Here is a 26,242-nt window from a genome sequence, read left to right on the forward strand (position 1 = left end):
TTCACACATGAACACACACTCTCACACTCTCTCTCTCTCACACACACACACACCTGGAATTACACAGAACTACCGCTATCAGGCGTAACTACACACATGGACCCATTTTCACATGCAAGACATACAGGCCCGCTTTTTTTTTTTTGTTAATGACTATCATATGAGCATGAGCTACTGTGCAACTTTACTGTGACAGCAACTCTGAAATGGAAAATGAGCACAAGCTATCATCTTCTAATGGGGGGCAGGGGGTGTGCAGGCACTCACTGGTTGGCTTGAGCTTCTTGTGGGCAGAGTGAAGGGCCTTCACCTGCTGGCCTATCGTCTTCAGCCACTGACCCAAGCCTGGCTGCTCACAGCTGGGGAGGGAGAGAGAGACCGAGAGATGGAGGGATATTAACCACTACTGTCTTCTGAGAAGAGGCCTTCAACGCAGCGTCTGTCCTTGTGTCCCCTTGGTAACTGATACCCTCTCTGATACCACTAACACGCAATTGACCACACTGGTTGAAATCTCATACTTAAGAAAATATGCAAAAAAGTAAGCATCTCAGAAAGAACCCTGGTATTTATGCAGTGACGTGGCTAGATAAATGGTACCAGGGGAATACCACTGTGTCACAACTGTAGTTTAAACAAGGACAAGGTTTAAATACTACAACAGAAAACATACATCTCAAACATAACTTTTCTAGGGGAAAATAAGCTCAGACAACAAAATGAAAAATTGATTTGTTGGTTCAAGTCATTTTCTTTCATCCAGCTCATAAATTAGCTTCCAGCTAGCTTCATCCATCAAAATGATAATTATACAAAATTGTCTGCAGACACATTTACAACCCACTGTAAATGCTGACTCTCAGTTTCCAACTCAATTTAGTTCAAATTTGGTTTCAAAACAAGAATAAAACTACTAAAAGATAAAACCGGCATTTTCTCAATTTTTTTTTGCCCAACTGCATCTCAAACGAATATGTCTTTCTCAAAATACTTACATTAGACTAATTATGCAAATTAGTGTATTAAACGGCTTTAAACAGCTTAAATAGAATTAAATAAATTTGTAACTCGATTAACTGTTATAAGGCCACTAGCCATGACTTTCTAAATAGCAATTAATCTAATTTTAAGTAATTAATCTATTCCTAATCTCTGATTTATTTATTTAAGAGACACATATGAGCAAAAACTACAAGGATGTTCCTTTGACCTTTTCAGTAGCACAAACACACCCCCAATGACACCTGTCCTGCATACAGAACAAACTGTCTAGAAATTTCAAATCCAGATCAGTGTTCACCTAACAGTTACAGAATAAGGAATTAATGAAGCACTAAACTCAGCATGTACTGGACATTCCCCGGAACAGGATTAAATTAAAGGTGACATTAAGGCTTTCTGGTAACACTCCCCGATCAGTATAAACCCAAGTCTGGTATTATGTTTATCTGCAGGAGAAAGGGGAAGCTTTTTTAGCGGCTAGTGGCTCCAGCGTAGGATTACAGTGGTGTAACTGGGAGACAGTTTCCCGGGGTTGCCGAGGGGTCGAGGGAGGATTGCGCTATTAAGAGGAGTGGTTCAATAAGCACCCCGCTGGGGTTCCACGTCACACGATCTTGATCGGCGGAGCTGCTTGTTTCGCACACGTGTTGTGAGAGCAGAGCAGGCACGGTTAGCCTCTATTTTATCAGTGACCTAACGCACACTCCAGATGACAGAACACTCAAAAACACCTTTCTGAAACACTGTTCAAAGGTATAAAGGAAAATACAGTTCGACAGTTAAATTAGCAAGCCATTTTATCAGAAATGTCATGGCAGAGAAGCTCCATGATCAGTGTTCAAAACCAAACATCAATTTGCAGACAATGAGCAGGAAGCCATACTGGAATAAAAAAAAACTGGCTTTGTTCCACCGGGGGTGGGGTGTGTCGGTCAGCCAGGTTCCTGTCATCAATTCGTAAAACCTGAGAACATCATGGCACGCAGATGTTGCCCCCATTATCTACATGAATATATAGCTAACTTTCTGAACAACAGTTTGTGCCAATGCGGATTTTAACACCGCAGCACAGGTTCGAGCGGGTCACAAGGCCCTGTGAAGCACAAAATGTGTGGAGCTACCATGTGCTGTCAATCAATGATTCAAAGCACTTATCCGTTTTGATTGGTGGAAACCAGACTATGCGATCACAGTCTGGTTCCTCCCATTACAGCAGGGGTGTCAAACTCAATCTATGGCAGGCTAGCGTGCATGTTTGCTTTCACTCCAGCCAATTCCCCCCCAACTGATCCAGCAGTTAATCAACTGTATATATATATGTACGGTAAAGTAAGCTATTTTAAATATAGAGCGTAGTTTTGCCTGGAATGTACCATTTCAAAAGAAAATTCCAGACCAAGCCACTGGACTGGTGAAGAAATTAAAAGCAGAGAATGACGCAAAAGGCCATACGCGGGAGCCCTCCAGGAAGAGAGTCTGCACTGCACGGCCCCACAGGGCCTCCCTCCCCCCCCTTTGACCGGGGTTACGGGGGTGTCAGGTGTACCTGCTGGGCGCTTTGGCGAGGGGCAGCAGGGGGATGACGGTGTTGCTGAGGCACTCGCACAGGGGACACAGGAACTCGCCGTTCTCCACGTCGTAGCTGGTGTGCACGCGCAGGCGCTGCTGCCGACGCTGCTCCTTGGCCTGGACCGCCTCGAAATACCTGAGGACCCACAATGCAATGCGGCAGGTCACAAACGGCAAGCTGTTAATACCCAGAAGATGTGAGCTGAAGCTGATGTGACACCAAAAATTGGCCCATATTCTGCCATCTGTCATATGATTGAACTCTGTATTAGAAATGTAAGTTTCATCCATGCACCATTCTTCAGTCTTTACGCTGTAGCATCAAGCCTTTTGTAATTGTGTCTATTCCCCAGTGTACTGTGTTAGTTGTTAGTGCGCCGTTTCAAAAGTTCCATCCGCCTCATGCCCCCCCCCCGCCCACTCCTACTACCTCCAGACCCCATAACTATGGCCTCGCCCACCTCTGCCAGCAGTGTGAGTGCATGATGTGGCCACAGCTGCCGGTGTGCGTCCCAAAGGACAGGTCAGGGTGCATGAAGAGAGGGTCGTAGTTCTCTGAAAGAGAAGATGAACATGAACAGAGCTGCACCAGACTACAGCTTCAACACGGCAAAGACAGTAAAAACGAACGATTATATAAATAAAAGCGCTTTATAGTGTTTTAAGGCGGGAAGCATATAAACCATGGTGACTCCTGTACTCTGGAGCTGTCACCCAAAGGCGAGCGCGAGACAGGCGTGGGTCCACGGCGGGTGGCTCACCGGGGTCGTGCGGGGGCCTGCGGCGGTTTTTGGACATGACGGTGGAGCGTTGGACGAATGCGGCCAGCACCATGGCGCGCCCGTCCGCCCGCACCTCCTGCTCCTCCTGGCACAGGATGCAGGTGACCACCTGCCGCTTCTCGTTCAGCCGGGTCCGGCGCGGGCCCAGGCACACCAGAGCCGCGTCCGGAGAGGTGGGGCTGGGGGAGGGGAGGGGAGGGGAGACAGGCGCCCGGCCAATCAGGGTGGAGGTAAGGCGGAGCAAAGCATACATTACATAGATATATAGAGACATAACTACAGGGTTAGAAGTCTATTCAGATATACAAGCATGAGATTGTAAAAGGAAAAGGTATATAAACACAAGGCAGCAGGAACATAAAGGTATATGCATCCTAGTCTGCAACTGTATAAAAGAATATGAATACTAAGCAGCAAGTGCAGAACTGTATAGGACATACACCACTTAATCCTGCTAACTTTCATGACACCAAGCATACAAGTGTCTGAATGCCAGGTCTGCAGGTGTGTGGACGGCAGCCCTGTGGGTGAGTGGATGCCAGGTGTAAAGGGCGAATGGAAGCCAGGCGTTCAGGTGTGTGGATACCTGTGCTCCAGCGAGGTGGATGTGGACGCCTCCAGCTCCTCCAGGCTCTGCTGGAAGAGCTCCTTGTTCTCGTTGATGAAGTGGCGCTGCATCTCGGACATCTGCGCCATGATCTTCTCCCTCCTCAGACGGGCCATCTCCGCCTTCCTCTTCCGCTCCGCCTTGTCCTTATCACGGAGAGTCTGCAGGGGGCGCCATCACATTCACATACCATACAGTAACACGCTGCCACAACTGCAGCCTGTGACCTTTTAGAGGACTGATGTGAGACTGCTGCATGGATTACCGTACACACTGGGGGGGCTGCATGAAACTGGAAAAATTTGTTTTTGTCCAAGTCTTTCCAGCATGTACGCAGAGGTGACAATTTTATATGTTTTAAATGCAAATGAAGGAAGCACTACTTGATATTACAGTCTATATTCTGACATGTCTCTGTAGGGTCACACAAAACAGTAAAACACCAGGTCCAACAGAGCCCTCATGGGCTTTCGGGGTCCTGACACAGGATGTCATCACTGTCCTGTCTCTCACCTCCTCCTGGCTCTGTCCTCCGCTGTCTGTCACCGGGCTGGTGGTGGTGCGCTCCCGCATCGTCTTAATGCTGGCCACCGTCTGCAGGGGGCGACAGAGAGTAACCTCAACAACACCGCAGTAAACCATACAACATAAGCATGAGTTAAATGCAAAATAATGTTACCCTTACTACAGAAAAGGGATCGCACAGCAACATGAATATGAAATTTACTAGCGGATTCTACTTACTGCTTTCTATGTGTGTATTTATTGGTACATACATGGTGTGGAATAGTGGTAAGGAGCAGGACTTGTGACCAAAAGATTGCTGTTTGATTCACCAAAGGGACACTGCTGTTGTACCAGATATTTCCCATTGTATAAAGAGATGAAACTGTAACCTATGTAAGTCGCTTTGGATAAGAGCATCTGCTAAATGACAATAATGTAGCGCAATGTAATGTAATAACGTGTAAAAACTGTAAGCTCTGTAAGTTCCACTGGTGTTGGAATGACTGATAACCAAATGTAACGTAATGTTCCGCTTCTGTTTCACACAAGATGTGCCTCCAGAGGCAGATTATAAACAGCTCCACAATAATAACCCCCCTTGTTCAAAAACACTGTTTGCATTTCAGCCTCCTAAGGCAAAACTCGCCAATACACTGCATTTCTGTGGTTTCAACTGCATATGTCAATACATTCACGAGTGCTGATCCTGCTGCAACCTTTGCTGCCCTCTGGTGTCTGCATCAGGTACTGCAGTATTCTCTGAGGGTTTATCAGAGAATACTGCAGCACATGCTTACTGTGTGGATAAGCAATGCAGTTCTGTCTAACAAGTAGTTATAGACATGTACATGAAAATGATTTTCAGTCTGAATTCCCGTAGCTGATGTTGATGATGATGTCAGCGAGGGAGGCGGGGCGTACCCTGAGGATCCAGCGGATCATGTCTTTGTGCACCTCCAGGTGGGGTGCGTTCTGCAGGGTCTCCAGGAGAGCAAGGATGCTGGGGGTGTTACTCGGGGCCTCTCCTGGTCCTGGCAATACCATGAGAGTTTAATATTCACACAGGTGCAGACAAGGCTGGACTCAGGCATATGCGTGTACACGCACATGCACGCATACGCACACACACGCACGCACGCACGCACACGCACGCACGCACACACACGCACGCACACACACGCACACGCGCACACACACGCGCACACACGCGCACACACACGCGCACACACACACGCACACACACACGCACACACACACGCACGCACACACGCACGCACACACGCACGCACACACGGACACACACACAGACACACACACGGACACACACACAGAGCAGGAGCCGCGCGCGGGACTCACGGGAGATCTTGAGCGTGAAGTTGAAGGTGACGTCGTTGTCCTCGCTGCTGCTCTCCAGCTGCTGCTGCTCCTCCAGCAGGGCCATGCCTATCAGGTGCAGCACCTGGACACAGAGAGAGACCGAGGGTCAGGGAGCTCTCACACCTTTCGCTCGCCAGCCGTGTGCGTCCACTGAACTCAGAACAGCTCCTGACCAGTTCAGGCTTCACTTCAGCACAGGAAAATTAAGCCTAAGTAACATTAATGAACATTAAAACTCTTTCATGTCCTCTTGCTGCTGTGAACTCAGCTGGTTTCACACAGCCATTTCTTCATTTACGGTCTGCTAGTCTACTGTTAACCCGCAGTACAGGTTCTCTGGAGACTGCACAGGCATGATGGAGAATACAGACATCCTGTGTGCTGTGCTCCTGCTTTTCCTGTTTTACTCAGTGCTCCCACCCATTACCTACAGGAGGAACAGAACACACTGAAAGACTATCCATACCGAAAGACTATCTGCGGAACACACAGTCCTTTAGGAAACAGCTTATCAGGAGGACTCATCTGGAGGACAAAAGGTGGCCAAGGGCAAATATGTCACTTCACAGACATCAGGCCTGAAGTCTGGGGCCCTTTCTGAGCGCTTCACGTCCAAACAAAACTAAACGCGCCTGCTTTTACGCTGTGCAATTCTGCAGACGCTGCACAGTTTCAAGAGGAGTCTGTGTACTTTCTGTCTGGATTATGAAAACAACTCATTTTAGTCCAATTCAGAAGAGAAAAACTGGTGGATGAGAGACCACAGAGTGTCTGAGGCCACCCTTTTGAGAGCATCCTGGTTCACTCTCAGAAGACTCACAGACAGCTCCGCATGGACCAAAGCACGCTTCAGTTAGAATTGCACAGCCGAACCAACCGGGCCTAAGAGAGCCCTTTGTTTCTCAATCGAAGACTTGTGCGCACACCCTCGCTGTCCTCGTCTCCAGCACAAACACGTTCCCAACACCAGTCGGGCACTCACCCTCTGTAGCATGGACTCGGACCAGTGCCCCCCGCTGGGCTCCACCGCCCACTGCAGCACGGCTCCCAGCATGCCGAGCAGCACGTCGCACTGCAGCAGGTTGACCAGGCTGGCGAAGAGCGGGCAGAAGGGGGGCAGGACGGGCGGGGGCAGAGCTGCAACAGACACATGGCACAGTGAGTTACAGCTGAGACGGCTACGCTACAGTGAGTTACAGCTGAGACGGCTACGCTACAGTGACACACAGCTGAGACAGCTACGCTACAGTGACACACAGCTGAGACAGCTACGCTACAGTGAAATACAGCTGAGACGGCTACGCTACAGTGAGTTACAGCTGAGACGGCTACGCTACAGTGAGACACAGCTGAGACGGCTACGCTACAGTGAGACACAGCTGAGACAGCCACACCACAATGAGACACAGCTGAGGTGGCTACACTACACCTGCTCAACTAACTCACTACGAGTTATATCTTTACAATACAAAGCTTACACACTGTAAGTAACAACACATGTATAGTTGAGACACAACAAACCCACAATCAACCCAAGACCCATCTGTCACCTTGAGTTATATCTAAACACCCAACTGACCCAACATGCAGACATATGATCCATCTTTCTGATGATACATTAGTGTGAGGTGCAACCTCTCAGTTGTCATTAAAGAGGGCCCCATGGCACTTCTCACAAACAGCAAGGGGTTGCCCAGTCTCCTGGCTAAATTCCCAATCAAGCTCTTTCAATCTGGCCATCTAATAATAATATGCCAGCTTAACTGCTCAAGTAATTCTCTCCTGCAGGTTATCATCATCAGAAAAGAGAACTAGTTAATTAACCCTGCACAGTAAAATAAAGACTAAAATATATTTGTCAACTGACTCTTCTGGGGTGTGACACATTTATCCTGGCTGACTACATAATATGAGGCTCCCTCTGATATCCTCGTATCACAGAGCAATTCCTTTCCTCCCTGTGACAGCTACGAGCAGGAATGATGGGTATACATATCTGTACCTGAATCTTCTCCATTCTGTCTCTTCAGTTTCCTCTGGGCCTCCTCTGCCTGCAAAGGAGAGACACGTCGTCTGAACATCAAGGGGAAGCTCACATGTGATCGGTAATCGAGAACGTCATTATTTTAAAAGCTAAGCTGTAAACTATTTAGTCATGAAGATCAGCGTTAAAACAGAAGGCTAAAACGGTGAGATTCGGTCTGAGCTGCCGGGCTGGGCTGCGCACCTTGGACTGGTCGGCACGAGAGTAATGGTAGAAGTACAGGTTGAACTGCTTGGCGCACTCCGGCCGCAGCTCGTAAAGCCCTCTGCCTGTCACTCCTGGTTTCCTGTGGCAGCACACGGGACAAAGCTGAGTGCCAACGCCAAGACGTCACGACAGGAAAAACCTCCGTCAAACACTTAGGGGAGGAAACCTACTTGAATGAAGCAACGGAGTCGATCACTGTCTCCATCCCGGTCTCCTTATTCTCCTGGAGGGAAAGCAGAGAACCAGAGTCAGACAGGCATAAGCCGCACTACTACAGCTCACCAACAGATGGCAGACTGGTCACATAGGAAATTACTCAATGATATGCTGCTTTGTCTTTTTTTTTGTTTTGTGAGCCTTCAGTACATGCTGTCCAAATGATGCTGTTATAAGGCAGGGCTTATATAACATAATATAGATGAACAGGCAGCTTGCTAAAGAGTATGCTAGTGAAAAAGATTGCCCACCTAATGCATTAAAAATATCAGCATACTGACTGTTAGTAAAGGGTCAAGCACTCACGTTCTCAGGCAGGGCCTTGACCAGCTCACTGTGGGCCATGGGCCGGATGCACAGCTGGTGAATAATCTCGCGCTCGATCTCCTCAGACGGCTGCACCTGGCCGATCCCAGGAGTGAACCGCTCACCTGAAACACACCCACACACACACGGGTCACCTTACCTTGAAAGCCTGGACACTCACGCGTGTCCTCACCTGTGAGGCACAAACACAGACTCATCCACTCACACTTACGGACAGACACACACACACACACACACACACACACACACACACACACACACAAAGACCTGACCTATAAAACATATGTACCCACACACACACACACGTCCCTTCACCTGGAAAGCCTGCACACACACGCACGCACGCGCAGGCATGCACGCACACAACCCGAATTATATAGTATCCACCCATGTCCCCACATAAGAACACACATGAAGCACAGTTACACATATGCAAACGGTGCGGCAGACTTACCTACAACCATCATGACCAGGTGCAGCATCTCCTCGATCAGAGTGTTATTCTGCTGGACCACATCCTGAGAGAGAAGCATCCAGTCAGAAACACACACACACACACACACACACAACACCAATGTACACAGCTCTAGCAAACCAAAATGCCTACTACCACTGAACTAAGAGCCACGCAGACACACAGCACAACAAGGCTACCTGGATACACAACAGTAGTGCATATAGACCAGTACTACAAAGAGACAGGAAAGAGACAGCACCACCACCGGAGACGGTTTCCATCAAACTTTACGCTCTATACTGTGAGCGCAGAAACGGACAGCCAGCCAATAGGAGGGGAGGAGGACCTTGTTGGCGCTCTCTCGGTTGTATCTCTTCCTGCAGTCGGCCGAGCTGAAGATGTGGTAGAGCTCGAAGCGGCTCAGGACGATCATCAGGAAGTGGTTGGGATCCATCATGGACGCCCCGGCCTGGAGAGACAGGGAGGAGAGCGCTGTGAGAACGGCTGAGAAACCCTGAGCTCGTCCTCTGCGTGAGGATGCAGCCAAGGCCCTGAGGAACCCACCTGCAGCATGATGAGGTCTTTGTCAAACATCTCCACCCTGCACTTCACGTTGTGGTAGTAGTATATCTGCAGCACACGTAGGAAAGAGGAGAGTCAGAGACGATACAGCTTTAGAGGGTCAGACCAACACCTGTCTCACTCACACTCACTCACTGATACTCTTTCAGTGTCCTCACAGTTCTGAAGGAAAATGCACATACTTGTGGACGGTCATCCACGCTCACCTGATTGACCAATGAGAAGCCGTTTCTCCTCCACATCCCAGCATGCACCTGGGCACAGAGCACCAGACAGCGCAAGGGGTGCTCTATCAACATCGGGGGGCTCAGCTCACTCTGTGGAGGACAGGAGGGAGAGTTTTACTGTGACGCAAAGGCCAAGAGTCCAGGACAGACACACAGACAGCTTCAGACAGAGACAGAGCAACACCAACACATACAATGACATAGCAAAAACAAGTCTTTATATGTCGCGCGCACACACACACACACACACACACACACACACACACACACACACACACACACACACACACACACAAACACAGTCACAAAACACAAAGACACAGAGTGACCTAGAGAGAGATACAGAGCAACACTGAAATACAGACAAGCACGACCATTGACACAGATAGGAATCCAGCCCCACAGACAGAGTGAAGTCACCACACGCGGTCACGCGTCAACACACAGGCACACACAGAGACGGAGAGATGTTATCACAATCAGCCCCAGAGCTGGAATAAAAAGGGCTCTTCCAGCGCGGGACCAGCTGCTGCTGCTGCCCAGATTCGGAGGAGGTGACAGAAATGTCCCGCGGGCGTTCTAAGTGGGGGCAGGTGACAGGGAGGACAAGGACAAGGAGACACAGAGCGGGCGTGTGCAGATGTGTCCTCACCAGGGGCAGCTGCTCGGGGAATCTGTAGGCAACCTCGGTCTTACTGAGGAGAACATGCAGGCCTGAGGAAAGACGTACAGGTTTATCAACAGCCCACTGATTCAGCCACACAGTACAGTCCTATCGAAACAGGGCAACAGCTCCAACATCACAAGACCACTGCGAGCAACACCGCTGCTGGAGCTCTGGTTGCATATAAAGGGCAGACGAGGGCATGTGCATAAACTGGGTGTATAACCAGCATGTCATATGTCCCGTTTTCAGGTTGGACCCCAGGATGAGAGCGTATGCCAACTGACTAATTGGTCGCATAAGATAAGAACGATCATCAGAGTCTTCAGTCTCAGAGCCCGGGCGAGGGGGCCTTACCTGCGAGCAGGCGCGACACGGGCAGGTGAATGCTGACTTTCTCCTGGGACACGCAGTAGCGGATGGTGTCCACCGAGTGGCCGCACATGCTGAGCGTGATGGGCTGCTCCCCGTCGGTGAAGCCGCTGTGGCAGTGCGTCAGCGCCATCAGGCACTTCCTGTAGGCCTCGATCAGCACCTTCTCCTGCACACGCACATCACAACACAAACACGGGGCACAGGGTTACAGCGAGCGCTGCGGCCTACAGAGCGGCGGCTAGGCTTGGGCTTAGTTCTCCGGGACGGCGGATTTGGCTGGGTTAAAATGTTTTGGTACAGGGCAGGAGGTAAACACTGGGTTTGGGCGAGAATGCTGGTTAGGGTTAGGGCTAATTTGGGACCGTGGATGCAGAAATTACACTGGTGGCCTGCCACATGTGAGTGTGAAGGGTGGAGGGTAGAGATAAGGGTTGCGGTTAACGGTGACTGTGGTTCAGAGCGTCTCATTTTGGGTCTGGATGACAGTTTAAGTGACAGTTTAGGTCACTGTGGATAGAGGTGAAAATGCGCAAAAGTGACACAATGTTGTCATTGCGTTTGGGTGACTGGAGAGACTAATTTTATGGGTGAGAGTAATGATGTGAATCTTACATTACACTAGGTATACTATTAAATGTGTTAGATTATATTATAAGTATTCTCCACTTAGATTGCTGACCTCTGTTTTGGGAATAAAACCACAGCCTCATGGCTACAGGTAAAGCTCCAAAACCAATTTCTTCCTCTGGCTTTTTGTTCTGGGAGAGGGTGTGGATTTAGGTGAATGTGCTTTGTGTTGTTTGGAGAATGGTGGTTTGAGTGGTGTGTGCAGGGATGAAGAGAGTGCGTGTGTGTGTGTGTGTGTGTGTGAGAGAGAGTGAAACTCACGTCTGTCGCGCACCACTCCTGCATCATGGAGATGATGTGCGTGAGCTTCATCTGCAGGGTGAAGGCTGCCTCCCACTCCGGCTCCATCTCGATGTGCTGGCCCACCTGGCGCACCACCGGGTCCATGCCCTGAGGAGAGACGGGCCAGAACCGCTCCAGAGTCCAGACATGCACGCTGAGTGCTCACACACTGGGGGAGTAAGGCGCGCACACTCACCTGCATGCACTTAAGCAGCTCCAAGAATGTGTCCAGCCCCTCCAGGAACTTCTCCCTGAGTTTATCAGTCCAGTCCGTGGGCCGGCTGATCAGGACGTACCTGCAGGAACACACACACACATTCTCTACTCAAACCTACAAACACACACTTTCTTTGCTGAAAATGTTTCTCACTTGTCCACAATGACTAAACTATTTTTCTTACGGGACCATAGCCCTTGCTGTTAAACCACCTCCCACTTTGGCTAGATAAATCCATGTGGTGCTTCGTGATCCTTCAAAGGCATTAAAGGCACCAGGCGCTCATAGATCATTTAAAGGCCTGAAATGTCTATAAGTTCTATAAACGAAACGCATTCGCTGAAATGAGCAGACGGATGAGCAGCCCGTACGGCGGCCCGCTCTTACTTGAGGTCCCCGATGAGGCTCTGGACGCGGCGGAACTTGAAGGCCTGCTGGGCGGTGTAGCGCTCGAACTGGAAGCGGCCCTGCAGGTCACGGTGCCGCAAGTGGTCCACGAAGGTGCGGATGATGGTGGTCATCAGGTTCTCCTCTGTGATCAGCATGCGAGCCTGAGAGGGGGGAGGTCAGAGGTCAGAGGTCAGCCTCACGGTGAGGTCAGGGAAGGCGTAACCGTACGTATCCCGAGGTGTGACTGTACAGATGACTCTCAAAAATATATATATGTATATATATATGTATGTTGAGTTTAAAAAACTCAAGGCTGGAGCAGATCAGAGGAGCCAAGCAGAGGTCATTCTACAGACATTTATTTAGAAAAAATGATTGAGAAAGCTGGTTATGAAAGATATAAAAATAGGCCACAGTATGAAGTTTGCAAGGGGAAGGCCTGTTTGCAGAATCACAGCACAGCATTATTGGGTCAAGTGAACACTGCATTATTGTCAAGAGAATTTCAGACATGCCCCTCACATTCACCCCCATTATTTTCTTCCCTCCCTTTTTCTAGCATTGGAGGAGACAGCTAAGATGAGGTTTGCCTCATGACCGATTTTATCCCCAACGCCTCAGGTTCACTCACCCAGAGGCATCGTTTTCATTCACGCCTGAGATGAGCTCCATCTGTCTCAAGGTTCTCGGTACCCACTTGCTTCTCCGTCAGGCGCTGTCTTTGCGCCCCCCCCTCCCCCCGTTGACCCGCGTGTGCCCCCGTACTCACCAGGGAAGGCACGGTGAACATTTGCACGGAGAGGTCTGTGATGGAGTACTCTCTGTCGTGGTCGTCTTTCACATAGTCGCTCTGCAAGCGCTCATAGTTCTAATGGAGGGGAAGAGAAGAGGGCAGAGAGTGTGTGTGCGTGTGTGTGCGTGGGGTACTCACCACGGTGGGGACGGTGAAGAGCTGCACAGACAGGGATGTCACTGACACTACACGCTCGTGATCATCCTCCATAAAATCTGTCTGAAGGCGCCGGTAATTCTAAACGACAAGGGGGACATTCACCTCCTGGTCAAAGGCCGGCCGCCGCCCTGATCCCTCCCCCCAGCCCCTGCACCTCCTGCCCTACGATCCCTGACCCCACCCCCATCTCCCATGCCCCATCTCCTTCTGAAAAACTCTTCAGAGAAGAACAACCCATTTCACGCAGTCAGTCGGTCAGACACTGCTGAGAGGAACTTCCTACACTACCTCACCCCTCTTGTACCACAGCAAATCAGGTAAGTGCCAGCAAGCGGGGGAGTGAGAGGTCTAATGCTGAGGCCAGGCGGTGTGTCAGCGAGCATGCTGCAGGGCTGACGCACTTCACTTCACCCCCCCCCCCCCCCCCACCTGATGCTTCCCTTCACCGCGGCAGCGACCGGCAGCTCTGAGGTCACCTGAGGTGACCCATTCAGACAGCCTCAAAGGCTTCACCAATTCGGCGCCTGCTTTTTTGATACGGCTCATTTGAACAGTAAAGCTAAAGCATGCAAATGAGTCTGACAGAATGTTCAACGTCGCAATACGCTGCTCGGCGATTGCAAATAAATGCAAGTTTCCACTCTTCTCGGAAATCATTTTAAATGCCGGTGACACTTCAAACCCTCTTTTTATCGGCATAGCCTCCTACCCTGAATATCCATCTACATTGATAGCTGTTTGTTTTACTCTGAAAGGAAAATCTATAATTTCAACATAATCAAACAACAGAGCTTTGATCTGTAGGGAGGGGAGCTCTGGTCGATTTTCAGTCTGAATTTTGCACGTCTCATGTAACCACCTGCAATATTTAACCAGGAGGAAGCTTACTTTTGCAAACTGGATGGCGAAAAGCTTCTTGTACTTCAGGTCCATGAGGAGACTGCTCATGAACAGCTGGTGGTAGACGTTCCTGGCACCTTGGGAAGACACAGGGGATCACTTTTCAACTGGCGACACTACAGAGCAGCCAGCTTAGGGTGATACATATAATCAAATTCATGAAAGAGGTTGGTGTACAGTGGCATATCATGTCACTATCAGGTCCTCAGTTCAGAATTTTTATGCCATGAAAGGTTCTGGAATTGTCTGGGAGTTCTCGGTCATGTTTTCTGACTTTTAATTGTCCCTCATTAGCCCCATAGCAATGATGTCAGTGATGATGTCATAAAGGTGGCCTGCGCCTGATCTGCCTGAGGATCTGAGATGGTCTGAGGATCAAGGCCAAGCGTTCTCACCTTTCCACATCTTGGAGTCGCAGAGCATGAGGGTGTCGACAAGCGAGGTGTTCTCCCCTTCCGGTGCGTTCTGGAGCCCCACCTGACACAGGATTCTCCGCAGTGCGTCTGTGAGAAAGATGCTCTTATTCACTGGAGATACACACACACACACACACACACACACACACACACACACATATGTGCATACTCTCTCATACACACACGCACACACACACTTGCATGCTCACATACGTGCGCACACACACACACAATCAAACTAAGTGTTTAGTGTTAATTACATACTGCAAATTCCTCCATGTATCACCGTGTACTTCTAAGAATTTTCGCATGGGTATTTGCCTGCAGCGATATCTGAATTCCTACAGCTGATGAACGCAGGTACACGATCAAGGCTGGGAGGAGCCACGGAACGGGGGACAGGAAGGCTGACCTGAGTATCCGATGATGTGGCCCAGCCAGGCCAGGGCCTTGAGCGCGAAGCACTGGTGAGCCACCACCGAGGAGTGCATCACCTGCACACGCAGCGGCTTGGACTGGCGGCTGGTATTCCTCTGCAGAGACAGACAGACAGACCAGTTACAATAACATGCACCTCAAAGCAGCCCTACGGCCACTCTGAGACATGTATCTTATGTATCCAATCAGAGCTAGGAATGGAATGTTCTGGGGTAACGAGAGTATTTGAAAACATACACCCAGGGAAACAGTCTTATCGTATGTAATGCGCAAACACTAAGCAGATGGTTATTACAAAGCTGGCTGATACTGGAAACACCAAGGGTGTCCAACCAATCACTTTTCCTTTCAACATACTGAAAAAACATGAGCAAAAAGCATAGAATTGACTGGCTGGCATGGCTCCAGAGTGACACATTAACATGTGAAGATGTACACACGTACCCACAGAGATCGATACACAAGGCAACGGAGCTTTTACGTTAAGATCAAATTGAAGACTGGGAAATTACAGCACTTCGACATATAGCTGCCAGACATGTACCCAAAAATACCAACAATTATCAACAGGCAATGAAGTTGCGCGGACGATTCATTTTCATTTGCCCTACATCCGCGACTCCGCCGCGCCTGCAGCGGTAGATTACGTCAGGGGTGAGGCATTATCAAGCTGTCCGCTTTGGCAGCCGCTGAGAGGACCACATTTGTGACGAACGCGTCGCCGCGGTGCACTCACCACAATAACGGATTTGGCCTGCTCGCAGAACTGAAAGTCCCCGTACCGCACGGATTTCCGACCCTGCGGGGGCAGAAGACGCGGTAGGGCTGTTAGCACGTTTCCTTCACTGTTTACATCATTTCACCATACGTCGGCTTCCTTCTGTGCTGAACATGTAGCTTTCACTGGCATCTTGAAGCAGCAGATGTTAAACACAAATGCAGAGATCATACTGCTATACATTCAGGGCCTAATGCTGGTTACTAGGAAACACATACAGACTCACAACAGCAAACGATTTGTTATGATATTCTGCATGTAGTTCATACAAGTAAAGCTGTGCCTTTTGAGGGAAGGCTGTATATGCTCATCTCCACAAGTGGTGTGGCTAGCACCTTGAAGGAGTAAACAAATATTGTCACAGACCCCTGCAGCTCAGACAATGCGCGCGCGCACGCACGCGCACACACACACACACACACACACACACGCAGACTCACATCTCTGTCCACTGTGGTGGCGAAGCTGACCGCCTCTTTCTGGGTGCAGTTGACGGCCTTCTGCAGCGTGTAGATGACCTGCTCGTAGGTGTGCACCTCGTCGTTGAACAGCATGCAGTAGTAAGTGTCCCCTCGCTCCCTGAAAATGGCGATACACGGGACAGGAATGAGCTATGGCCTACAGTCAGTGAGTTCAACAGGTTCAAATCCCGGGTGGGCTGTTCTACTCTTATCTTATGCTGCTGAAGACTCTCATCCTGCTGAGCTGCAGTACACTCCCAGCAGCTTAAAACTATGGAGCTGGCCTGATCAAAGGTGTCAGCTGCCCAAATTAGCATTCACAACAATAACAGACATTAATAACAAACGCTAATTACAATAACACGATCAGTCTCTTTGCTTTCTGCACGTCCATGCCCACTTCATTTAGGAGATGCTCTAGATGCTACCTTTGCTTTTTTTGGATGGACGTCCCATTTAGACAACTGATAATGCTGTGTAAGAGGCCTAACTGGAAAAAATATTCAAACATACCCTCAGAGCTCAATTTACAGTGACCAAGCCAACCGGAAGAGCTTATGTTTGGTCAATTTTAACAACTTCCAATTTTCACCATCACGGTCATAAAATTGTAAATTCTGGGATAAATGCTGCCTCTCACTGTAGAGTAAGAGGTCATATTTAAAGGCTTTAAAGCATATGGGTGGCATGCGTTTGGTGTGTTCCTGGTGTGCGGTGGGGCACATACGGCGGCTCCAGGCCTAGCGGCAGCTCGTCCTCCTTCTCCCAGGTGAGCATGTCGACGGCGTACTTCAGCACGATGGAGAACACGTTATAGGCGCGCCCGATCATGTCTGCGGAGAGGTGAGCCAGCGGGTCCTGCAACAGGACGCCCCGGTCAGTCTCCAGGTATGTCACCAACCAATCACAATAAGAAGCTGCTCTCAGAGGTGTACCACCACCCAATCATGACATGGTCTCAAATGATATCAAACCAGTCACAGTGAAAACGAGTCTCAAGACCTTTTATATGATGCTGTGAATAATCTGATTCAGAAAGGCCAATTCCCGCTATAACAAGTGAATTCTGGGAACTGAAACCGCTGCATGAAAGGGGAGTCTTCATGCTTTCAGAGTTTTAATGAGTATAAAGTGAGCTGGTAAACAAAACGTTTCAGCACAGACTGCCAGTGTATTCAGACCACATTATTTCAGCCTACACATTAGGCCCCTGCACTGCTTTTCTGAAAACTAATTTCACAGGGCGGACCAAAATACTTTCAATTAAGGAAATTAATTCAGCATCAAATAAAATCATAAATGAAGCAAACTATTGCTGTTATTGATCCCTATTAATCTGGCGTGACAGCTAGCTCCTACTCGGGTTAGCTACAGCCCAAAAGACAGAAGCCACCACTCATTCCTGATGTAGGAATATCTGAATAAGTTGCTATTGACAGTGTGTGTGTGTGTACGCTAGGTTGCATGAAAAAGCTGAACTGAGTCACGCTCAGCGACCACAGCTCTCCCTTGTTCTGCTACTTTTGGGTTATCAGTACTAAAGCTTGTTAGCCCCCCCCCCCCCCCCCCCATCCCTGCTGCAGTCACTGTTCCAATCAGCAATTATGTCCTGCCCCAAGTAACAAATGACAATTGAGCAGTAACTGCAGGCGCCCAGTTGTGAGTGTGGAAGAGTGCGCTGTGATGGTGAACAGTAGGTGCGAGAGGGCAGGTCTGAGGCCCGGGCTCCCTCTGCCTCACCTCCTGGGAGGCGTCACTGATGTTGGGTTCGTGTTTCTGACAGTAAGGGCCCTTCTTCCAGGCCTCCGTGTCGCCGCAGTCACAGAAGCCTCCTCCCCCAGAGGTCGTCATCTGCAAGAGAGCCAGCAGTCAGGACTAGAATATTCTTCCGCTGTCTCTCACACACACACCAGCCCAGACCAGAATGTTCTACCACAGCGTCTCTCTGTCACACACTCTCTCTCTCTCTCTCTCTCTCACACACGCACGCACACACACACAGGACCAGAATATTCTACCACATTGTCTCTCTCGCTCTCTCTCTCTCTCTCACACACACACACACACACACACACAGTGTCAGAACCAGAATATTCTATCCCATATATACATGCCTCCAACACAGAGAGTCAGGATGTGAATTATCTACCACACACACAAAACAAGTTGTCAATCTGTAAGACAAACCAGAAAATTCTATTGTCTTCTCTCCTTTCTCTCTCTCTCTCTCTCTCTCTCACACACACACACACACACACACACACACACACACACACACACACGTATGCCCTTTAGGGAAACTGAAACTGAATACAATCCAGCAAGATATATATGGTTGAGGCAGCAGTTCACACTGGCCAGCTCTGTGATCTGCCTGCTTTCATCAATTATTTCAAAACGGTAACTGTGCCACAGCATTGTAGCCTACAGCACCATACATGTGCATGGTGACATTCAAACAATTAACATAAGGTACACTATTGTTTTGTTTATTAAAAGATTGTATAAAATACAAATAGTAAAAAGTAAAATAATGTATTTTGTGTGTTGTCTCTTGATTGAAGAATTTAGCTGGGGACACATTTCAGTTAAAGGAGAAAACATAAACATCCATTTTATATAATAATTTGTACCCCTGCATTTAAGAATTGACTGCTTATAAGAAGGAAATCATGCAGGATGGAAGAAATTGGGTCTCAGAAGCAGACTTCACTGTATCTTGATATGCAGTACGTGTAAGACGGTGTGTTCTCAAATTTGTTCATCCCCCAAAGTCATTTGTTACACTAAATTTAATCTTATTTCATGCATAATAAGCCACTCAGGGTAAAGGTACATTGTAAATGACTTAGAAAATAATTCTGTAATACTATCAGCCCGGTTTGACCCGGTAATACTTTTCCACAGTTGTGAGCCTCGCTGCAGCGGATGTGAGAGTCTCCTCAGAAAACAGAAGGTGCGCCCGTGGGACCCTGCGGTTTCAGCGTGACCTCCTGTGCTCCTCTACAGGGCCAGGTACGGGGGTCAGCTCAAGGCTGGATTAGCCCGATCCAGCTGGGATCCTGAGCAGCAGCTGGAGGCCCGTATGCTGTGCGTCCTGTGCGTCCTGTGCCCCCCCCCCCCCCCCCCCGAAGGCTATGGGGCGGACACACACCTGTGGTTTGAGAATGCGCCCGGGTTTACCCACGGTCGCCTCTCCCTCCCTCTTCCTTTCAGCGCGGCTGGACTGAACACATGCAAAAGGACAACAGGGCCCTTTCATACCCCCGCTCTGAGGGCATCGGTCTGCGTGTTTCCCAGTCAGCAGGCACAACAGGACGGGGTGTGTGTGTGTGTGTGTGTGTGTGTGTGCGCGCGTGTGTGTGTGTGTGTGTGTGCGCGCATGTGTGCGTGTGTGCAGGTGTGTGTGTGTGCGTGCGTGTGTGTGCAGGTGTGTGTGTGTGTGCGTGTGTTATCAGGTCCTCCTACCCTGTAGCGGTGTTCTTTGTGCACGCTTCCCAGGAAACACTGCATGCAGAGAACACAGGTTGGGTCTGCCGCGCACTCCCTGCAGGTGGAGATGAGAGAGAGACACAAAGAGACCGTGAGTGCATAACACAAACGCAGCGCAGCCCAGCGGGAGCTATAGCGGATAAACGCACGCACCGCCGCTCCCGGCCGCGGCGGCAGGTCCCGTTGCCATGACAGCGCCGCGGTGTCCCCCGACGGCCCGCGCGGCGGGCTCTAAGCTCCCCGTCGCAGTGGTGCCCTTATCCTCCCCAAGGCTCCGGAACAGATCTGCTCCTACTGACCCCGTTCCCATAATCCTCAGCTTCCGGCAGCGCAGCTGCGCGCCGCGCTCTTGCTCTGACACCGGTCTGGGGGCGGGTCTTACAGGGACACCTCATGCAGACCCGCTCCCTGAGAGAGCTGCATGCAGCACGGCCAGCTGGGCCCGGGTAGAATGTGCGTGTGTGAACATGCGGTTGTTGTGGTGGCTGAATCATGTGGCTCTCAACAGTCTTGAAGAGCCCAAGGGGTGAGAGATGACTGTGGCCATTCTTCAACACTTTATTATCCTAAACAATGATTTGCATAAGCCTTTCTAAAATTACATGTGAACACTACAGCTCACGGTTATATATCATCGTGTCAGACTAAACCATTGCAAGGTATTTTTTCTCCTTTTGCGTGAAGACCAGACTACCAAGATACTCTGTCAATTGCAGGTTTTAACTGTAATTACACACTGCAAATTACATCTTGACCACAGGTTATGCAAAGGTTTAGGCACTTATTTTTTGTGTGACAAAGTGGAATGTGTAATATGCGTTGTGCTGCAATATGTTTTGCTGTGAAATGCAATGTGTCACAATATGCGAGGTGTTGCAATATGCAGCGCGTCGTGACACACGCCACATCTGAAGGAGCATGCCGATGCTCAGGCCCTGCGTGAGGGCGGTGTTTCGGGGTGCCGTACCTGCAGGAGTAGGTGGGCTCCCCCACCTTGAAGACGTGCCCACAGAGCTGGGAGGGCTGGTTGTTCTGCTCCAGCTTGGCCAGGCCTGTGGACGGGTCCTCTCCACACAGGTACCACTCCAGCGGGGCCTGCAGGAGGAGCTGGGCCAGGAGGTCCTCGCTCTGGGGGTTCAGGTTGGGCCCCAGGCAGTAGATTTTGGGAACGTAACGGGCCAGGTGCTGGTACACCTCCTTGGAGAGGTCGGACATTTGGAGCCATTTCTGGAACAGCAGAGGAAAGGGATCTATTAGAGCGAGGATCGTGTTTCTCTCCAGGTTCTGCGCGGGAAGGCTACTAGCCAAACCGATTTGTTTATGACAGCAACTGTCACACTGCAATCCCATAGCACATAGCATAGCGCTCATAGGGTAGGGAGATCTCAACTGACAACAAAAAATGCACGTTAAATAACTGCACAGTGAGGGTGGAGTAGAAGATACCAATGCTAATGAGAATACTAATACTTTTTTAATAAGAGCAAAGAGCAGATTGGTATGGATGGCATGTTATCTCCACCCTCTCCTGTAGGAGTAACGGTTATGTGATCACTGCTGTCTGTGTGAAGGAGGACTGAAAAAGTTATGAACTGACTTTAATTCAATTTTGTGAAAGGACACATGGCACAAGGAAGAAAGGCTTAGCCTGCCTGTACTGTCAGTCTGTCTTACACAACGTGCAACTTAAGATATTCTTGCGGTGTATGGGAGCATTGGCTGATATCCAAATTCAACTACTGCAGCACTGTCCTGGGGACACACCGTTACACGATATTATCATAGCAGGCTGGAGAAAGGATTTTTACAAGCCTACCAGCCTCCCTATCGTTTTCATTGGTTCTCATCCCAAAAGACTGCCAAACTGCCACTACTTTTTTGGGATGAGATCGTTCTTTCACCCACTTTCAATTCAGTCTATACTCATTTTCATCCAGTCCGCGTCACATACAACACCCCACCAGTTACACCCTTCACACTCCCTCCCTCTGTTATGACAGAACAGCAAGTGATTACCACTGTTGATAAACCAGCAATGTTCACTTCCGCAGTTGCTGAATGCATGGACAGAATATGTACACTGCTTTAAACCTGGTCAGTGCAGGTCAACGTAACAGAAACAAAAAGAATATTACTTTTAACACTAGCTGAGTTTCATGTAGCTACCTGTACACAAGTCGAGTACCAGACAACTATTTACCATGATAAATTAACTTATATACATTAAAGCGCAGTTTGTGATATCAGACAGTTTGTGATTAAAACCATGCCAATGATATTTTCAATTACCACAATAACTGTTATGACTGACTATTGGCCTAACTGCAACGGAAATCAAGTCACAGACATCTTTAACACCAAAAGGGGAGAACTTCCAATATGTTTGAAAAGGACATCATGGGTAAAGCATCACACAAGGACCCCACCGCTACACGGACATTATCTCTAAATATATCAGAGAAAGAATGCCCTACTCTGACAGTCAGTGTGCTCATGCAACAGAATCAAAGAGAAGTGAACAGCAAAAGAATACCATACCACATGTTAAAAATATTCACAATTGAACGAATCTATGTCAACTAAACAAACTTCAATGGGCACACCATATCACATCAAGAGTGTGCCCTCACCTTGCATAGATTAAAAAATGACAACACGCTAAAGTATGCCAGATTAACCACAAAAATGAATGACTTCTTCATTTATTCAAATCTCAAAATTGACCAGACATTTTGTCTACGTTCACATCTCCACACAGCTAACGAATGTGCTGACTTTCAAGAAAACCAAGAGAGTACATTGCCAAAGTGGGGCTTGTGCAGCTGCTAATACAGCAGCTACTGATCCAGGGAGTCCGGTACTACACGTCCCACCACTTTAAGCACGGTTCCAGATGGCCTCTTCCAGCTGGCTGGCAGCTTTAATAAAACCTTTTAAACATCTGAGTTTTACACTGCTGAAATATTATAACAGAAGGGGCCGTGTCATATTGCATACAGAAACAATCACAATAAACACCAGCGCCTCAGAATTATGACCTTGCGGGCTGCTCTAGACAAGGGGGCCCGCCAATTAAAATAATAATAATGAGAAATCAAGATAGGGCTGCTTCGCCTTGCGACACTTTCACACAACGTTGGTCTGCACGTAAAACAATCATTCACTTTGTCCCCGCGGCTCAGTAAGTGTCTAAACCGTATTGATTTTGTGACACTCCCACAAAACGCCCATTGTCTGAAGGCATCAATCATGGCTCCTGTTCATTCACGTTATTCTAAGGCATACTGGTGTTCTACCCTTCCACATGGCCACTGGCTGCAATTCCATGGCTACTCTGAATGCTCTTAGAGAACCTCTGACATTAGGTCAACTCAGTCAATCTGTCATGAAAATACCATTATCTTTAGTTCTTAAAAATTACTAAAATATTACGCAATTCACCAGTCATGCTGTACTGAAAGCTGAGATATCCTTCGCAATAAATGATGCGAGGCGCAAACCCAACAAGCCAAAAAATACTAGGTAAGTGTCTTTTCATGCAAACACACAGCATTAAACCACAATGCTGTTTTTTTTACGGTCCTAAAAAGACAATTTGTTAGCTTTAAAATGCCTGTGCCTGAGACGTGACCTGTTTATGCTAAACTGAGAGTAAACTTCAACCACATTTAGGTTGGGAATTTGATGCTAAATAGGTCATTTGGGACTATATGTCAAAAACATGCAGCTCATTTTGGGTCCAAAATCCATTAGATGACCGTTTTTTTCCATAGGCAAACATTTATACTTGGAAATCAGACAGAGTGAGGTCACTGGCTGGCCCTTGTAGGACTGATATCTAATTACCTCATTGGAATTCTATTACTTAACTGCAAAGCTGTCGTGCGGAGATAAATAAGCCTCACAACAGTGTGCGCATTACGGGTGGCTCTCGCTCGGCGCCACTTCTGCATGCACGCGAGCCTAGCATTGGGAGGCATCAGATTTCAGGAGTATTTTCAGCCATAGGCAGGATCCAACCACACCCCCCCCCCCCCCCCCAACCCCAACCCCGACAGCCCACCCGCTCCTTGTGTCCGCCACCCCCCTCAGGGCCCCCCCTCAGTCACACACCTTTCCGCACTCCACTGATACAGGTGTAACATATGGCGACAAGTAGCGCGCAAACAATGGTGCGGGTGGGGGAGGGGGCTACAGAATGTTTGCCACGCGGAATGCACAGCCATATCTCACTAGCGAAACATTTCCACTTTACAGACTTAGTTGCTGCCGTACCTGATAATGGCCTGCTCTCCTTTTCTAATTCCTAATTTCCAACTGACCTTAATAACAAGCGCCCAGCTGATTACTGCACGGGCAGTGTGTGTGGACTGTTCTGCGGCCAGCTCTAGAGACCAGCTCTAGAGACTCTCCCCCTTTTCTCTCAGACATATGCTTCTCCCTTCCACTGTTACAGGTGTGACGAACAGAAATGGCGGGCAGACAAAGGCCAGATAGTGGGGGGGCGGGGGGGGCCTCTCAACAAGGAGGAATAGCATAGACCAAAAGAAAAAAACAGAGCAACCTTTTGTGTTGCAAAATGCTGGGACACCTTTTGTGCGATGACTTATGCTTTATACCAGAGCGCTGTTTTTGAAGTGAAAAGTGGTTCTGCTTGTCAGAGCTGTGCAATAAATATCAATAAATACTTCTGGTCACCCCTAACTCCCATTTTATTGGTCACAGAGCAGTTCCTTCTCAGGTGAAACCAGCTCTCTCATGGGCTGTGTTTCAAGCCAGTGGCAGCTGCTTTCCTGCCCGCACACATTTCAGACATACTCATCTCACGTGCCGAAAGGAGGAATTCACTCAGGCCTGGTCATCCCTCAGACCTCCTAAACAGGACACATACTTGCTTGTCAGACCTACGGGCAAGTAAGCAATAGGTGCTACACACAAAGACTCTGTGCAATGAATTCAAGTAGCAAGCTGAATGGCAGAAATGCAGGCTGTACCCCCAACATCCTTCTACACCACATAAACAGAGGTGGATTAGTGAAGGGGTCAAAGGTTTTAAATGCATCTAAATCCAATGCCACGGACAATCTGTGTATAAATCTACCCAAGCAGAACACAAACTGGTGCCCCAGGCACACAGTGGCTTTACACAGATGCGTCTGTAAAATGCAGAGACCTGCTCTACCGCACACACCTGTACAGCAGACAGGCTGCTGCAGCTATAACATCAGTTCCTATCCAAGCCACACGGTACACATCTACAACAAAATCAAATTATCTACTTTGACTGTATACAGCTAGCAAATAAACCCCGGAAAAAAACACACACACTGGCAAACGACCTACTGACCTGGATTTAATCCCTGAACCTTTAAATTGGTTTTAGCCGTTCAATCTTTCGCTGTAGCAGGCTGCTGAGCCACTATTGAGCAAGAACCATGGCGTTAGCCAGCGAGCTCGCTAGCTGCCAACAAAGGTTCTCATTTTTAACATACCGAACAAAGAATTGTGATACTGTATTTTCTTATCGAAAGCATGACTTCACTTTTCATGACGCGGCTATATATATAAGTGTGGCCTGACATATTCACATATAATAATACCCGGCCGATTAATTATACAGCTGACATATATAGTTCGTTTCATTCCAAAAGCTCAATATGTCAAATTGAAGGTGTTGCAATTTGCAGTATGAAATGGATTCACCATCACAACCAGTTTCACCCTCATAATATAGCTAAATCAACGTTTGCAATTAACGTCTAAATCAAAGTTAGCTAGAGAGCTACAAACCAATGGTCAGGGAGTTCAACCGTTTACTTACCTAACGTTAGATACATTTTAAGATAGACCGTAAACACGCCTTTGTATGTAAACAGCTAGCTAGCCACAACGCCTTTTGTTTTTCCCAGCTGACCTTATTAGCTAATTAGATAAACATCAGTCAGATGTTTTTGTTACGTTACCCCCACACACACGGCAACAAACTACGCGTGTAAATTAGTAATCAAGTTACTTTAATGCTTGCCAACTGGTGTGTTCGCTAATTTAATGGGCCAGATAACCAGTTGCATCTGTGTTACGGTGGTTATATAGTTGAACTGGTCTAGATGCCACAAAACATCTACACTATCTACCCACAATGTATATTTTCGCAAATGTAAACAGGCCAGTATCGTGATTCCAACGTTTAGCTACCGTGTCGTCGTAACAGGTCACTGTTGCTGTGCTGTCGACTTGGCGACGAGACTTTTTAGCCTACAATCTGTGACAAAACAATTTTCTTCCCAAGTGCCAACAGTAGCCAATTTGGCTACCCAGCTGAGCCACGTAGCTGGCTAATGTCAGT

The 26,242-nt window shown here is 48.5% G+C and overlaps 1 protein-coding gene across 1 annotated transcript in view; it reads right to left on the minus strand.

Moving 5' to 3' along the window:
* The window catches only part of ubr2 (ubiquitin protein ligase E3 component n-recognin 2), a 32,567-nt gene that overhangs the window by 5,874 nt on the left and 451 nt on the right, over positions 1-26,242 (minus strand). Inside the window, exons 2-33 of the mRNA XM_036546477.1 lie at positions 20,864-21,123; positions 19,873-19,951; positions 18,145-18,255; positions 17,132-17,262; positions 16,384-16,522; positions 15,902-15,964; positions 15,140-15,260; positions 14,707-14,814; positions 14,300-14,388; positions 13,229-13,327; positions 12,457-12,620; positions 12,049-12,148; positions 11,832-11,960; positions 10,926-11,109; positions 10,557-10,618; positions 9,884-9,994; positions 9,660-9,725; positions 9,442-9,564; positions 9,093-9,156; positions 8,618-8,742; positions 8,266-8,318; positions 8,072-8,174; positions 7,847-7,895; positions 6,827-6,981; positions 5,824-5,926; positions 5,389-5,498; positions 4,474-4,554; positions 3,940-4,121; positions 3,333-3,532; positions 3,033-3,126; positions 2,549-2,707; positions 268-359 (exon numbers count right to left, since the gene is read on the minus strand). Of these exons, the coding sequence (XP_036402370.1) occupies positions 268-359; positions 2,549-2,707; positions 3,033-3,126; positions 3,333-3,532; positions 3,940-4,121; positions 4,474-4,554; positions 5,389-5,498; positions 5,824-5,926; positions 6,827-6,981; positions 7,847-7,895; positions 8,072-8,174; positions 8,266-8,318; positions 8,618-8,742; positions 9,093-9,156; positions 9,442-9,564; positions 9,660-9,725; positions 9,884-9,994; positions 10,557-10,618; positions 10,926-11,109; positions 11,832-11,960; positions 12,049-12,148; positions 12,457-12,620; positions 13,229-13,327; positions 14,300-14,388; positions 14,707-14,814; positions 15,140-15,260; positions 15,902-15,964; positions 16,384-16,522; positions 17,132-17,262; positions 18,145-18,255; positions 19,873-19,951; positions 20,864-21,123 (3,709 nt within the window). The remainder of the gene's footprint in view (positions 1-267; positions 360-2,548; positions 2,708-3,032; positions 3,127-3,332; positions 3,533-3,939; positions 4,122-4,473; positions 4,555-5,388; positions 5,499-5,823; positions 5,927-6,826; positions 6,982-7,846; positions 7,896-8,071; positions 8,175-8,265; positions 8,319-8,617; positions 8,743-9,092; positions 9,157-9,441; positions 9,565-9,659; positions 9,726-9,883; positions 9,995-10,556; positions 10,619-10,925; positions 11,110-11,831; positions 11,961-12,048; positions 12,149-12,456; positions 12,621-13,228; positions 13,328-14,299; positions 14,389-14,706; positions 14,815-15,139; positions 15,261-15,901; positions 15,965-16,383; positions 16,523-17,131; positions 17,263-18,144; positions 18,256-19,872; positions 19,952-20,863; positions 21,124-26,242) is intronic.

This window comes from Megalops cyprinoides, chromosome 15 (genome assembly GCF_013368585.1).
Source record: "Megalops cyprinoides isolate fMegCyp1 chromosome 15, fMegCyp1.pri, whole genome shotgun sequence".
Lineage (NCBI taxonomy): Eukaryota > Metazoa > Chordata > Actinopteri > Elopiformes > Megalopidae > Megalops > Megalops cyprinoides.